Source organism: Erinaceus europaeus, chromosome 10, assembly GCF_950295315.1.
Source record: "Erinaceus europaeus chromosome 10, mEriEur2.1, whole genome shotgun sequence".
Lineage (NCBI taxonomy): Eukaryota > Metazoa > Chordata > Mammalia > Eulipotyphla > Erinaceidae > Erinaceus > Erinaceus europaeus.
The window spans coordinates 49398643-49415574 of NC_080171.1; the positions used below are offsets into that span (position 1 = coordinate 49398643).

Consider the following 16932-nt stretch of genomic DNA (forward strand, 5'->3'; position numbering starts at 1 on the left):
TATTAGTTCTTATTTGGTTTGAAAACTACCAAGACGAGATGAACCCTCCTGTATGGCAGAGTTATACTTATCTAGCTTAATTAAGTCCTAGACAAGACATTAAGAAAAAGTTATTATATTATTATTTTCCCCTAGATGTACACATTTTTCAAATGTTATCAGTTTCCATTTTAAATACGAACACTACAGACTTCACTTGTATACTTACATTTCCTCACAGCAGTTTGACATCTTTTCAATAGATGTAGTATCCTATTAAAAATAAAAAAAATACTTTAACAAAAATCTCAAAGTTTTAGACTGCATTTTAAAAATAATATTATGTTCATTTTGAATATTTAAATAGTTTATGTGTGGTAACTAAGAATTTTAAATTATCTACAGACATCACTGAAATTTCTTTGAAACAAGAATCAACATTACAATATCCCAAAAAAAAAAAAAATCCAGTAACAATACCTCACAAAAATTGTAGAAGGTTTTTTACTACCTTAAAAAATGAAATTTTGATAGTCTACAGGGAAGAAAAAGAACAAAAGATGCTTTTAACAGCCTCTCAGCCAACTCAGGGATTGAAATAATATTGAAACAATTGTTAATTTCCACAACTGTGAACTTTTAAGTACCTTACTTAGAAACAAGTCAACCCAGGCAAGACTGATCAGTAATTTGAAAAGTACTGAGAAGTACTGAGAGAGGGACCTCATTACATACTACACAGAATGTTTAAAACAACAAGAAGAAATATTGGAAAAATGAACCAGGACAAGAGTCCACCATAATATGTCATCTATCAGAACACTCTAAAAATCTAAAATAATGGAATACTATGCAGCTATCAAGAACAATGAACCCACCTTCTCTGACCCATCTTGGACAGAGCTAGAAGGAATTATGTTAAGTGAGCTAAGTCAGAAAGATAAAGATGAGTATGGGATGATCCCACTCATCAACAGAAGTTGACTAAGTTGACTAAGGAGATCTGAAAGGGACACTAAAAGCAGGACCTGACCAAAAAAAAAAAAAAGTATCTTCAATCTATGATATCAATAAATGTCAATGGACTGAATTCACCTATTAAAATGCACAGAGTAGGAAGATGGATCAGAAAACACAACCCAACAATATGCTGTCTACAGAAAACCCACCAAAGTGAAATGATGGAAAACTATCATACAAGCCAATGGCCCACAGAAAAGGTAAGGAACAGCTATTCTCGTATCTGACATGATAAACTTTAAAACAAATAAAATAAAAAAAGATAGGGATGGTCATTACTTAATGCTCAGAGGATCAGTCAAACAAGAGGACTTAACAATTATTAACATCTATGCACCCAATTAGAAGCCATCTAAATCATCAAACATCTATTGAAAGAGCTACAGCAATATATTAACAGCCAGACACTAATAGTAGGAGATTTCGGCACCACACTCTTTCAATTTGACAGATCATACAGACAGAAAATCAATAAAGACATGAAGGAGCTAAATGAGGAGACAGATAAACCAGAACAATTGGACATTTTCAGAATCATTTACCCCAAGAAACTGGAATACACATTCTACTGAAGTCCACATGGGTCATTCTCAAGGACAGACCATATGTTAGGCCACAAAGACACCATAGAGCAAATTCAAGAGCACTGAAATCATCCCAAGCATCTTCTCAGACCACAGTGGAATTCAACTAACACTTAACAATCAACAAATGATTAGTAATAGTTCCAAAATGTGGAAGCTCAACATTACATTACTTAAAAACTACTGGGTCAAAAAGGAAATAAAGAAAGAAATGAAATGTTTCAAAAGTTCAATGAAAATGAAAACACAAGCTATCAAAATATTTGGGACACAGCTCAGCTAAGGCAGTACTGAGAGGGAAGTTCATAGCCATACAAGCACACATTAGGAAACAAGAAAAAGCACAAACAAACTGATTGCACATCTTAAAGACCTAAAAAAGGAACAAAGGAACCCTAAAGCAACCAGAAACATAGAAATAACTAAAGTTAGGGCAGAAATTAATAACATTAAAAATAAAACCGCACAAAAGATCAACGACAGTAAATGTTCATCCTTTAAAAGAGTGAATAAAATCAACAAACATTTAGCCAGACTCACAAAACAAAAAAGGGAGAAGACAAAAATAAATTGAATTGTAAATGAAAGAGGAGATATCACAACAGACACTGCAGAAATTCAACATCCATGTGAGGCTTCTATGAACAACTATATGCCACCAAGCTAGAGAACCTGGAAGAAATGGATGATTTCCTAGATACACACAAATTCCAAAATTAAATAGAGGAACTAGACAAGATGAACAGGCCCATCACAGCTAAGAAAATTGAAACAGTTAGGGATTGGGTGGTAGCGCAGCAGGTTAAGCGAACGTGGCACAAATCGCAAGGATCCTGGTTCAAGCCCCAGCTCCCCACTTGCAAGGGAGTCACTTCACAGGCAGGGAAGCAGGTCTGTAGGTGTCTGTCTTTCTCCCCCCACCCCCGTCTTCCTGTCTTCCCTTCCTCTCTCCATTTCTCTCTCCTATCCAACAACAAACGGCATCAACAATAACAATAATAACCACAACAAGGGCAATAAAAGGGGGGAATGGCCTCAAGGAGCAGTGGGTTCATGGTGCAGGCACTGAGACCCAGCAATAACCCTGGAGGCAAAAAAAAAAAAAGAAAGAAAGAAAGAAAGAAAGAAAGAAAGAAAGAAAGAAAGAAAGAGAAAATTGTAACAGTTATCAAAAACTTTCCCAGGAATAAAGGTCCTGGACCAGATGATTTTACACATGAATTTTGTAAAACCTTCAAGGAAGAGTTAATACCTGTACTTTTAAATCTTCCAGAAGACCGAAGACACAGGAATACTCCTTTCTAGCTTCTATGAAGACAACATCACTCTGATAACAAAAGCAGACAGGGACACAACCAAAAAAGAAAACTACAGACCAGTATCTCTGATGAACATAGATGCTAAAATATTGAACAAAATTCTAGCCAACCAGATATAGCAGTATATTAAAAAATTGTTCATCACGACCAAGTGGGGTTTATCCCAGGGATGCAAGGTTGGATTAATATAGGTAAATCAATCAATGTGATCCACCACATCAATAAAAGCATGACCAAAAAAAACACATGGTTATATCAGTAGATGCAGAGAAAGCCTTTGACAAAATACAACATCCCTTTATGATCAAAACACTACAAAAAATGTGACTAGATGGAAAATTCCGGAAGGTAGTGGAATCTATATATAGCAAACCTACAGCCAACATCATACTCAATGGTGAAAAACTGGAAGCATTTCCCCTCAGATCAGGTACCAGACAGGGATGCCCACTATCACCATTACTATTCAACATAGTGTTAGGAGTTCTTGCCATAGCAATCAGGCAGGAGCAAATTATTAAAGGGATACAGATTGGCAATCAAGGAAGAAGTTGAACTCTTCCTATTTGCAGATGGTATGATAGTATACATAGAAAAACCTAAAGAGTACAGCAAGAAGCTTTTGGAAATCATCAGGCAATACAGGAAGGTGTCAGACTACAAAATTAATATTCAAAAGTCAGTGGCATTCCTCTATGCAAACACTAAGTTAGAAGAAGATGCAATCCAGAAATCAATTTCTTTTACTATAGCAACAAAAACAATAAAATATCTAGGAATAAACCTAACCAAAGAAGTAAAAGACTTGTATACTGAAAATTATGAGTCACTACTCAAGGAAATAGAAAAAGACACAAAGAAGTGGAAAGATATTCCATATTCATAGGTTGGAAGTATTAACATCATCAAAATGAATATACTACCCAGAGCCATATACAATTTAATGCTATCCCCATCAAGATCCCAACCACCTTTTTTTTAGGAGAATAGAGCAAATGCTACAAATGTTTATCTGGAACCAGAAAAGACCTAGAACTGCCAAAACAATCCTGAGAAGAAAGAACAGAACTGGAAGCATCACACTCCCAGATCTCAATTTATATTATAGGGCCATTGTAATCAAAACTGCTTGCTACTGGAACATAAATAGACACACTGAACATTGAAATAGAATTGAGAGCCTAGAAGTAAGCCCCCATACCTATGGACATCTAAATTTTGGTAAAGGTGCTCAGACTATTCATTGGGGAGTGGGGAGTCTCTTCAACAAATGGTGTTGGAAAAAATGGGTTGAAACATGCAGAAAAATGAAACTAAACCACTATATTTCACCAAACACAAAAGTAAATTCCAAGTGAATCAAGGGCTTGGATGTTAGACCAGAAACTATCAGATACTTAGAGGAAAATATTGGCAGAACTCTTTTCCACATAAACGTTAAAGACATCTTCAATGAAATGAATCCAACTACAAAGACTAAGGCAAGTATAAACCTATGGGACTACTTCAAATTAAAAAGCTTCTGCACAGCAAAAGAAACCACTACCTAAACCAAGAGACCCCTCACAGAATGGGATACATGCCATATCAGACAAGAGTTTAGTAACCAAAATATATAAAGTTTGCCAAACTCAAGAACACAAAAACAAATGACCCCATCCAATAATGGGGAGAGGACATGGACAGAGTATTCACCACAAGAGATCCAAAAGGCTGAGAAACACATGACAAAATGCTCTTCAATTGTCAGAGAAATGCAAATAAAGACAACAGGTATGACATTCTCACTCAGATGAGAATGTCATACCTCAGGAAAGGTAGCAGCAACAAATGCTGGAGAGGTTATGGGGTCAAAGGAACCCTCCTACACTGCTGGTGGGAATGTAAATTGGCCCAACCCCTATGGAGAAGAGTCTGGAGAACTCTCAGAAGGCTAGAAATGGACCTACCTTATGATGCTGCAATTCCTCTCCTGGGGATATATCCTAAGGAACCCAATACACCCATTCAATAAGATCTGTGTACATATATGATCTTACCAGCACAACTTGTAATAGCCAAAACCTGGAAGCAACCCAGATGTCCAACAGCAGATGAGTGGCTGAGCAAGTTGTGGTATATATACACAATGGAATACTACTCAGCCATTAAAAACGGTGACTTCACCATTTTCACCCGATCTTGTATGGAGCTTGAAAAAATCATGTTAAGTGAAATGAGTCAGAAACAGAAGGATGAATATGGGATGATCTCACTCTCAGGCAGAAGTTGAAAGACAAGATCAGAAGAGAAAATACTAGAACCTGAATTGGAGTTGGTGTACTGCACCAAAGTAAAAGACTCTGGGGTGGGTGGGAGGGAAAAGTATAGGTCCAAAAAGGATGACAGAGGACCTAGAGGGGATTGTACTGTTATGTGGAAAACTGAGAAATGTTATGCATGTACAAACTATTGTATTTACTTTGGAATGTAAAACTTAATCCCGCAATAAAGAAATTTAACCTTTTGCTTTACTTACATTCTTGATAATCTTTAAGTCTAGTATCTATTTTTAATTCAATTATCAGTGAATGTGCATTAATAATAAATACCAAAATTAAAAAAGAAAGACAGTAAAGAAAGTAGATAACTGCCAAGAGCCAAAGAATGCTAGTGGTTCTGGATTTCAGTGAACAGCCAATTCAACATGGCAACCTACCACACTACTCTGAAAAGTAAACTGATTAATTTTCTTTAGTAAAAACTAGCTCCCTTGGTTGAACAGAATAATCTGTCTCTTCAGAGATACACAGTTTCTTATTTTGTGTCTTCAGTAAGGCTTTAAGGTAAATACATATATGAAATAATTCAGCAAACAGAAGATAGCTTCTAGACATACTAGTTTAATTAGTGATAATAAAAGTTAACTAAATTAGAAAATGCTGATGCTGTTGTGAAGTCCAATTACTTTAAACAGCAATGTTGTGGGCACTTCCTACTACACAGAAATTTACAACTGGATCATAATACTGAAGAACTTATTTGTGACAGTAAGAGAATCAAGTTGAACAATTAATTTAGACTTCATAAAGTGGTTTTGGCATCTTTCTGGGATCTATTTCAACAAATATATAGAAATTGCCTATAAATTATCATACACAGGTAGTTTTTCATCAAAAGATGGCATGTTCACCATAATGAGCAGGATTTGAGAGGTCAGCCAAAATAGGTTTTCTTTTTCTTTCTCTGAAATTTAGCTATCTAGAATGTTGTGATATTTAAAAAAGAGTACTTTGTACTTGAAAAGCTGTGTCACAAAGTTTTTGAATAAAATTTACACAAAGTACTCAGAGCAACAAACTATATTACCGCATTCACAAACACAATAGAAATTCATTACAATAGCAAACTAGAAAAGGAGAAAGATTAGTACTGACAATAGGGAAACTCATAAATATTTTCTAAGTTAGGTCTAATACACTTTTTATTTTGTTTTATAAAGCAATTCAGTATGGAATACTTTAGAAAAATAAAAATAACTAAAGTAGCTTTTCAGGCATATTCTATGAAGCTTACAATGACCTTCAGTGACCATTAGAAAATAAACAATGTAACTGTTATCTTTTAGAAAGAAATAAAATTTATAAATTTTTGTTACATGTATGACTCAGCTACCCAGAAAAAAAATGTTTTGCAATCGATAAGGAAAAAGTTTATATATGGTATACAACCAGGATATCAAAATTATTTAAAAGAAAGTATTTGTCTTGGTTATGGTCTAATTTTCAAATTATTTAAGATTCCCACCAGTCAGCTTAAGGGCTACAGAAGAATGCTTTCATATTTAAAAATTTCATTTTCTCTCCTCCTCTCTTTATTAGGAGACATTTCCTAGGTCAGCAGACCTGAGAATCTAATCTTCCAGGAATAAAACAGGTTGGTGATAAAACCCATCCAACTAACTCAGCCTGCTTTGAGTTCATTCTCACCAAGCAACACTCTGCAACATATGCTGTCGTACGGGGAAAAGAAAGTGCTGAAGAGTTCTTTGGCATACGCAAGGGAATCATCAAACATAAGGGAGTAATCAGTCTGGTTTATATGACTAGTATCACTTTCGAGTCTGGAAGTAAGAGTCATTCGCTTCTGGACCAAATAACTCTGGAAATATTTTTCAAAATCAAGTTTCTAGATATGTCAAACTGAAGACAGAATGAAAAGTTAAGAAGACTCTTTAAAGGCAGTTCAATTTCACCTTGATGATTGTCTACACTCTTTCTTTCTATTAGATCTTAGCAATGTTTTTTTTTTTTTTGCGTCCAGGGTTATTGCTAGTGCTCTGTGCCCTGCACTAGGAATCCACTGCTCTTGGAGGCTATTTTTTCCCTTTTGTTGCCCTTGTTGTTTATCAATGTTGTTATTATTGTTGTTGTTGTTGTCGTCATTGCTATCATTGTTGTTGGACAGGACAAAGAGAAATCCAGAGAGGAGGGGAAGACAGAGAGAGGGAGAAAAAGATAAACAGCTGTATACCTGCTTCACCGCTTGTGAAGCGACCCCCCTGCAGGTGGGGAGCTGGGGGCTCAAACCAGTCCTTGCACTTTGTCCCACGTGTGCTAAACCCAATGCACTACCTCCTGACCTCCCCTTAGCAATACAGCTGCAAATAGCAAATTCAGTGACTGCTGATTCCAGTGAAAGTTAAAAATCACTGTTCTGCAATTAGAAATTTCTTAATTGGATGCTTACTTGACCACCAGAAATGGAACCTCATCTACAAGTATGATATTGAAATTATATTGTATCATTGTAACATAAGCATATATTATATAAAGTAGATATTCTACAGATAATTTTTAGCATAAAACTACTGGGTTGTTGGAAATGTCATGATGCATTTTTGCATAGAAAAGACATCAGTAAAGTCCTTATTTTAATATCTGCAATGTGAAAAAAAAAGAAAAGAAAAAGGATTTGTTATTAATCTTAGCTCTCCATAGAAAACAAAACTCAATACATCAGAAATAGCTATTTAAATATTCATTTCTCACAAGGGATCTACTACATTTTTTATTACGATATAAAGTTCACATCCGCTCAATTATAGATCTAAAGTGAAAGAATAGTAGGCCTTATGTTTATAGGTACTAGAAAACTCTTCCAAAATCTTCTTATCAAGCTATTTTCTGATGGTATAAAGCCTTAAGGAAGTTATGGAAAGGGCCACTGAAATAGCTCACTTGCCTAGTGTGCTGCTTTGCTATCTATGCAACACAGGTTCAAAACTGTCTCCCACCATACGGAAGGAAGCTTTGGTGCTATTGCTTCTTTCACTTTTTTCCTTTTATTAAAGTTTTTATATTTTTATTATTAGATAGAGACAGAGATAAGTTGAGAAGGGTAAGGGAGATAAGGAGGGAGAGAGACAGACAGACATACACCTGAAGCTCTGTTTGACCACTCGTAAAGCTTTCCCCCTGCAAGTGGGGACCAGGGGGCTTGAACCTGGGTCCTTGTGCACTATAATGTGTGCACTCAGTCAGGTGTGTCACCACCAGGCCTGTCATTCACTTTCTCTCCGCCTCTCTGTCTCTATCTAAAAAAAGAAAAGAAAATTAGTAAAACTCTGTACCTCAATTTAGCTCATAACCTTTTGCAGAATTAAATAAATTAATAAATGTAGATGCCCTTGATAATACTAATACTAATAATAATAATAATAATAATACTTGATAATAATACCCTTAATAATACCCTTAATACCCTTAATAATAATACCCTTGATATTAGTATTAGTATCTAATATTAGATATTAGTATCAAGGGTATTATTATTAAGGGTATTAAGGGTATTATTAAGGGTATTATTATCAAGTATTATTATTATTATTATTATTATTAGTAGTATTATCAAGGGCATCTACATTTATTAATTTATTTAATTCTGCAAAAGGTTATGAGCTAAATTGAGGTACAGAGTTTTACTAATTTTCTTTTCTTTTTTTAGATAGAGACAGAGAGGCGGAGAGAAAGTGAATGACAGGCCTGGTGGTGACACACCTGACTGAGTATTATTATTATTAATTCTAATAATAATAATAATAATAATAATAATAATAATAAAGGGAGTCCTCGTTCCTACTGATATTGCCTGCTAAACATTTTCTGAGAGGACTCAGGATATAACTTTAAAACCTGTTTTATATGGAAAATGTTTTATTGTAAAAGACAGAATGGCAAGAACTATTGGAGACTGCACAAGTATAGTCCACAGCCATAAAGGCCTTACAATCTATTTGGAAAAACAAATTTTTCTAAGTGCATAAACTATGACTTATTCATTCATTTATCTATCTAGTAATAATTTTACTAAGTACTTACTGTAATAATCTTTAGTATCAAGTAACTCAAAATCTGGTGAAAATGGTCAGGTATGTTAAATTGTTAACTAGGAATAAAAAAGCATACTCAAGAGGATAATCATTTACAGTAACAAAATAAGATTTACATTTAATATTTGAAATGGCTAATAATTATGCTAGAAATCGACCAAGTTCAAGTACATTAGAAGTTTTAACTGAAAATTGTATTTTCATTGAGAGTTTTGGCTATCAGTTATTATTTAGTTATTAGATAAGCTAACTTGGAACATAACATATTGGTTAACCAAGACACAGAGAAACATGAATAAAAATGAAAAAAATATCTATAAGTTAACTATAGAGATTTACTGTTTTCTCTAACCTTGAAATGTTTAAAATCCAGGTTAACATTATATGACTTCAGAACATGAAACAATAAAATGAACGTCAAGAGGAAATCACAAAACTAAAACTCAAATGTTTAGATTCCTTAGCCCTCCCTCGTTTTTGATATTTTATTTATTTATTTTGGATAGAGACAGAGAGAAATTGAGAGGGCAATGGAGGAGGAAAGAGAGATTGGCAGACAGACAGAGAGATAGAAAGGGAGAGAGAGATTGCACACAGACTCCTAAAATTTCCTCCCTGCACCTGTGCCTTGAACCTGGGTGCAGACTCAAACATCTTAACATGTGCTCTTTAACTGGTGCACCAACACCCAGTGTCCCCATCCTTTTAAAAAATCTTATCTAAAGCACTGCAAGGAGCATATTATACTGAGCAAAGTGAAATGATGAATATATCTGTAAGCAGGAACATGTTTAAGCTATGGCAATTCAATTCTACACATTCATTTTGAAGACAGCTTGAGTCATTTTTTTAAAAGAATGCTTTCATGTTACTATGCAGTGTAATTTAGTATGTGTTTAAATTCCTTGGCAAGGGGGAGCTAGTTTTTATACTGCTTTCTACAGTATCAGAAATTCAAATAAATATTAGTCAATATTAATATATGGTGCTAAAGCATATAAGTAGCATTTAAATTTTAATAACTTCTAGGTTTTTAAAAGTTGAGAAGATAGTTCATATAATATAATTAGGAATACTGAATTAGGAATACACTTTGTTCTTATCAGACAAAAATATAACAAGGAAATTAAAATGCTGAACTACTTTAAAGAAATATGAACTGAATTCATCATAATTAGCAATGATGGCAATACCTGTTACGCTGATTCAGAGTTAAATAAACCATTTTGTATAAAGATGAACTGAATACTTCGAATTCACCACAATGATTCAGGGGGATACGGAAAATAACTTTAAGAATAAAGATGAACAATCTCAGCATTACATTTCTGACTGTATCACTAAAAGGAAGGTATGCCCACTAAATGATTAATGAGAATGTTATTTAACATTTTTATTTAATCTAAGTCAACATACTGAATATAAAATACCTTTCATTGCCTGTTACCAACTTAAAACTAAGTCATCCTTATATTTGTGATTACTTCTGAATTTATTTAGGAAATGGTGAGCTAGTATGCAAAGAGAAAACATTTTTTAATTTAGAACACTTTGCTTTACACTATTTCTAGATACTAAAGTATTTAGTCCCAACAATAGTACCTTTGAGACCAAATGCAAAAAATCTTGAGGTTAAAGCTTTCATAGCACAACGCTATACAATATATATCCCCCCACTTTTCAACCTCAGTGATGACTCCAGTGAGGCCACCAAAATCCTGAACTGCTACCTATACTCTAAGTGCTCCGAAAATAAAAATGCTTGTATACAAATTTAGATAAACAATCAGTGCTGTGTCATTGTCTATAATAGCTCACTGTTGGAAACTCAACAGAAGGCATTGAACCAGCTGTTACAGTACTTCTTGATTAAGTCTCTCCAAGCCCAGTGATTAAAATACATGGCTGGTCCAGTTACCCAGCACCAATAGTATTTGGTGCTCATGAGAATGGATATTATTCTTGGCTGTGAGTGAACTGGAAATAAAGTAAATAAGAAATTCTGGGGAGTTTGGCATTAGCGCAGTGGGTTAAGTGCGTGTGGCGCAAAGTGCAAGGATGGGCAGAAGGATCAAGGTTCAAGCCCCCGGCTCCCCACCTGCAGGGGAGTCGCTTCACAGGCGGTGAAGCAGGTCTGCAGGTGTCTGTCTTTGTCTCCCCCTGTCTTCCCCTACTCTCTCCATTTCACTCTGTCCTATTCAACAACGACATCAATAACAACAACTACTACAACAATAAAACAAGGGCAAGAAAAGGGAATAAATATTAAAAAAAGGAGAAAATTCTGACATCAGTTACATTAATAACATCACTACCTATTTCATTAAGAAACAGATAAAAAGGCAAAAAAAAAATCTAAGAATATTTTAAATCATCTGTTCCCCAATAAAGAGGGATACTTGAAAACAGATTGCTTTGAAAAGCACTTTAACTTAAAAATTAAAAAAAAAGGGGGGGGCAAGCGGTGGCATACCTGATTAAGCACACACATTACAGTGTGCAAGGATCCAGGTTCAAGCCCCTGGTCCCCACCTGCAGGGGGAAAGCTTCATGAGTGGTGAAGCAGGTCTGCAGGTGTCTCTCTGTCTCTCTCCCATATTATTTCCCCCTCCCCTCACAATTTCTCTCTGTCTCTATTCAAAATAAATAAAGATTAAAAATTTAAAAAAAAAAAGCACTTTAACTTCAATTTTAGTAAGACTACATACATTTAAGTTCTGTTTAAATCTAAATAGCAATGGTAAGCCTTTTAAAATAGATTTAAAGTTAGTCTGTTCTGTAGAAACATCTGCTGTACTGATATCTTTTAACCTTAGAAATGAGATTAGAAATCCACTACATTTAAATTTAAGTAATTTATAATTATTTTAGGTGGGTGATAGAAATTCTACTCTTTATAGTCCTAAAGGGTCATCAAGTGATCATTACTAGGATTATCCTATTACCTTCTACCATCAATAGGAAGATGGACTTTTCCCTTTCACACAGTACTGGAGTTATTTATTCTAAGTAAGTTAGCAAAATTAGCAAAAAAATCATGTTACTTTCTCAACTTAAACTGAAAAGAAACAGCCTACTTTCAACCACATAAATGCATAATTTTATAATGAGATTATGTTTATACTAGTAGTTTTTTTTCTGGTATAAAAAATAACACCTATTTTATCTCATCCAATAATTTTTCCTCTAGCTACTTATGTAAGAAAATGAAACATGACTACATAAAGAGATTTAAACAGAAATGCTCATAGTAGCTTTATTCATAATTGTCAAAATTTAAACCAGAAATATAGTGAATAACCAAACTATGGTATAATATATACTGGATGATGATTCATAATTATAGCAATAAGATATTAATTATATGTAAGATATAGATGAATAAAGATAGACTATTAAGTGAAAGGAAACTTATAACCCATGGAATCAGATACAGTACATAAAATTCTATAATCACTACTAATCTAGGGACAGAAAAAAAAATCAGATCATCGGTTACCTCTGCTGAGAATATATGGCATATTGGTTTGTCATTTCTATGGTCAGATAACATTTGTAAATGTGTGTAAATGCCAATGCGCATCTGGACTGGTTTCAGTTTGCAGTGATTACGAATAATGTTACTAAAGGAAATCATGTACAATTTTTGATGTGGATATATGTTTTCATTTTGCTTATGTATCCACCTAGGACTACTGACTCAAAAACCAACTTTACACTCCACTTTTTTAGAAGTGTCTTTTTTCTTTATCTTTATTTATCTGTTAGGTAGAGATAGTCAGAAACTGAGAGGAAGGGGGAGACAGAGGGAGAAAGACACCGGCCAACAGTGCTTTACCTTTTGCAAAGCTTTTCCTCAGAGGCTTGAACCTGTGTCCTTGCGCACTGTAACATGAGTGCTCAACCAGGTGCACCACCACCTGGCCCAGTAAAGTAGCTGTACCATTTTCCCATCAATGTATGCATAGGTTCAAATTTATTATATTTATATGACTTTGTTATGTAGCCATCCTAGTGAGTGTGAAGCGGCACATTGTTATTTTGATTTACGGTGCCCTAATGACTAATGCTGTTGAGCATCTTTTCATTTACTTTGTCCATATCTGCATCTTCTTTGAAGGAATGTCCATTCAGATCCTTTGTCTATATTTTAAATGGACTATTTATTATTTAATTTTATGAGTTCTCTAGATGTTCTAAGATATATGAGATACAAATATTTTTTTTCTTATTCCTGGAGTTATCTTTTCACTTTACTAAGAGTGCCCTTTGAAGCACAAGTTTATTGATTTGATTAAGTCCAAATTATTTATTTTGTCCTTGGTTCTTTGTGCGTTTGAATCAAATAAAAAGACACCACTGCCTATCCCAAGATTTAGCCCTCTACTTTCTCTGGAACTTAAAAGAGTTTCATTTCTTACATTTAGTCAATTTCATTCTTTTCTTATGAATATCTAATTGCCCTGGTACTATTTGTTGAAAACGACCATTTTCCCCTTCAAACACTCTTGGTGCTTTTGTTGCAAAATCAACTGTCCACAGATAGGTATATATTTCTGGACTATCAATTCAATATCCCTTTTCATATGTCTACCTTAATACTAGCACCACTCTTCCTACTGTTGCTTTATAGAGTTTTGATGCATTTTCCTCCCTGCCATACTCCCCACCCCCACCCCCAGATAAATGCGGGTGAACACGCTTTCTTTTTTAAAACCAGCACCTTAAGCATGTCTGGTTTCACTGCTACCGGCTGTTTTTTCATCAAAATATAAAGACAAAGAAAGAAAAGATGCTCCAAAGCACTGCAGCTTCCTCTGGAGCCATAGCACATCCTCTGTTGTGCTACAGCTTGAATTTGGGCCACATGTATGGCAAGGCAAGCAGCCTGTCTAGTGAGCTACCTCACTTCCCTTTTTAAGTTTTCACACATGATATATATGGTCTATATATCTATACAACATAAACACTGACTTTCCATGAGAGAAGATTTGTCTGCACAAAATAAATCTGTAAAGATTCACCAAAAAGACTATGCATTTTAAACTTTAAGATATGCTGACACTGGCAATTTGCCCTTCAAAAAGGTTTTTTTTTTTCTTTGCCTCCTGGTTTATCGCTGGGGCTTGGTGCCTGCATTAAGAATCCACTGCTCCTGGAACAGAATTGAAAGCCCAGAAGTAAATCCCAACACCTATGGGCATCTAATCTTTGATAAGGGGGCCCAAAGGATTAAATGGAAAAAGGAGGCTCTCTTCAATAAATGGTGCTGGGAAAACTGGGTTGAAACATGCAGAAGAATGAAATTGAACCACTTTCTCTCACCAGAAACAAAAATCAACTCCAAATGGATCAAAGACCTAGATGTCAGACCAGAAACAATCAAATACTTAGAGGAAAACATTGGTAAAACACTTTCCCACCTACACCTCAAGGACATCTTTGATGAATCAAACCCAATTGCAAGGAAGACTAAAGCAGAAACAAACCAATGGGACTACATCAAATTGAAAAGCTTCTGCACATCCAAAGAAACTATTAAACAAACAGAGAGACCCCTCACAGAATGGGAGAAGATCTTCACATGCCAGACATCAGACAAGAAGCTAATCACCAAAATATATAAAGAGCTCAGCAAACTTAGCACCAAAAAAGCAAATGACACCATCCAAAAATGGACAGAGGATATGAACAAAACATTCACCTCAGAGGAGATCCAAAAGGCTAACAAACATATGAAAAACTGCTCTAGGTCACTGATTGTCAGAGAAATTCAAATTAAGACAACAGTAAGATACCACCTCACTCCTGTAAGAATGGCATACATCAAAAAGGACAGCAGCAACAAATGCTGGAGAGGATGTGGGGACAGAGGAACCCTTTTACATTGCTGGTGGCAATGTAAATTGGTACAGCCTCTGTGGAGAGCAGTCTGGAAAACTCTCACAAGGCTAGACATGGACCTTCTATATGATCCAGTAATTCCTCTCCTGGGGTTATACCCCAAGGACTCCATAACACCCAACCATAAAGAGGTGTGTACTCCTATGTTCATAGCAGCACAATTCATAATAGCTAAAACCTGGAAGCAACCCAGGTGCCCAACAACAGATGAGTGGCTGAGAAAGCTGTGGTATATATACACAATGGAATACTATGCAGCTATCAAGAACAATGAACCCACCTTCTCTGACCCATCTTGGACAGAGCTAGAAGGAATTATGTTAAGTGAACTAAGTCAGAAAGATAAAGATGAGTACGGGGATGATCCCACTCATCAACAGAAGTTGACTAAGAAGAGCTGAAAGGGAAACTAAAAGCAGGACCTGATCAAATTACAGCAGGAACCTCACATCTCCACTATAGAGCCCCTACTTCTCCCAGTCCTGGAACCCTTGGATAGGGCCCACTTTCCCATATGCCTCTCCCAATCCATACCAAATAATATTGCATCCGCCGATCACAACATAACCAATGCAACGATTGCCACCTCAACATGCTTCACTTCAGACTGTGTCCAGAGACTTCACGTGTGGAATGACAACCCTTCAGCTTCATTACTCGGGTGAGACCTTTCCTTTTATAGTACACTCTAATTTCATCTCAGGTGGTTGGTTCACTTTCTAACAAAGTCCCATAACCTAGATATACACCAGTTTCTGTGAGAGAGAGCTTATGTTTACACGTATCCATAAACTACTGCAAAATATATACCTGAAAGCAGAAGTACACTAGAGTTTGCAGTGAGTACTTCCCTAACACTTCCTCTCCACTATTCCAAGCTTGGGATCCATGATTGCTCAACAAATTATTTGGCTTCATATGTTAACTCTCTTTTCAATCACCAGGTTCCAGATGCCACCAGGATGCTGGCCAGGCTTCCCTGGATTGAAGACCCCACCAATGTGTCCTGGAGCTCAGCTTCCCCAGAGACACACCTTACTAGTGAAAGAGAGAGGCAGACTGGGAGTATGGACCGACCAGTCAACGACCAGTCAATGCCCATGTTCAGCAGGGAAGCAATTACAGAAGCCAGACCTTCTACCTTCTGCAACCCTCAATGACCCTGGGTCCATGCTCCCAGAGGGCTAGAGAATGGGAAAGCTATCATGGGAGGGGGTGGGTTATGGAGATTGGGTGGTGGGAATTGTGTGGAGTTGTACCCCTCCTACCTTATGGTTTTGTTCATTAATCCTTTCTTAAATAAAAAATTAAAAAAAAAAAAAAAAAAGAATCCACTGCTCCTGGAAGCCATCTGTTTCCCATTTTGTTGCCCTTATTGTTGTTGTTGGATAGGACAAAGAGAAATGGAGAGAGGAGGGGAAGATAGAGAGAAGAAGATAAATATAGACACCTGCAGACCAGCTTTACCACTTGTGAAGCATTGCCCCTGTAGGTGGACAGCTGGGGGCTCAAATCAGGATCCTTACTGAGGTCTTTGCATTTCAAACCATATGTGCTTAACCCACTGCGCTACCACCCGGCCCCCAAAAAGATTTTGACTATCAACTTACATACCCGCCAACAGTGTATGAGGGCATTGTTAGTATTATTTATTTTATTATCTTTATTTATTTATTGGATAGACAGCCAGAAATTGAGAGAAAGGGTGGAGATAGGGAGAGAGACAGAGAGCTACCTGCAGCCCTGCTTCACCACT

General features: G+C 35.9%; 1 protein-coding gene across 4 annotated transcripts in view; it reads right to left on the bottom strand.

The window, feature by feature from the left end:
- Window positions 1-16932, bottom strand: part of ZDHHC21 (zinc finger DHHC-type palmitoyltransferase 21) — a 66507-nt gene that overhangs the window by 6671 nt on the left and 42904 nt on the right. For all 4 annotated transcript variants that reach the window (XM_060199599.1, XM_007535857.3, XM_060199598.1 and 1 more), the window contains one exon: window positions 209-252. In XM_060199599.1, coding sequence (XP_060055582.1) covers window positions 209-252 — 44 coding nt within the window. The remainder of the gene's footprint in view (window positions 1-208; window positions 253-16932) is intronic.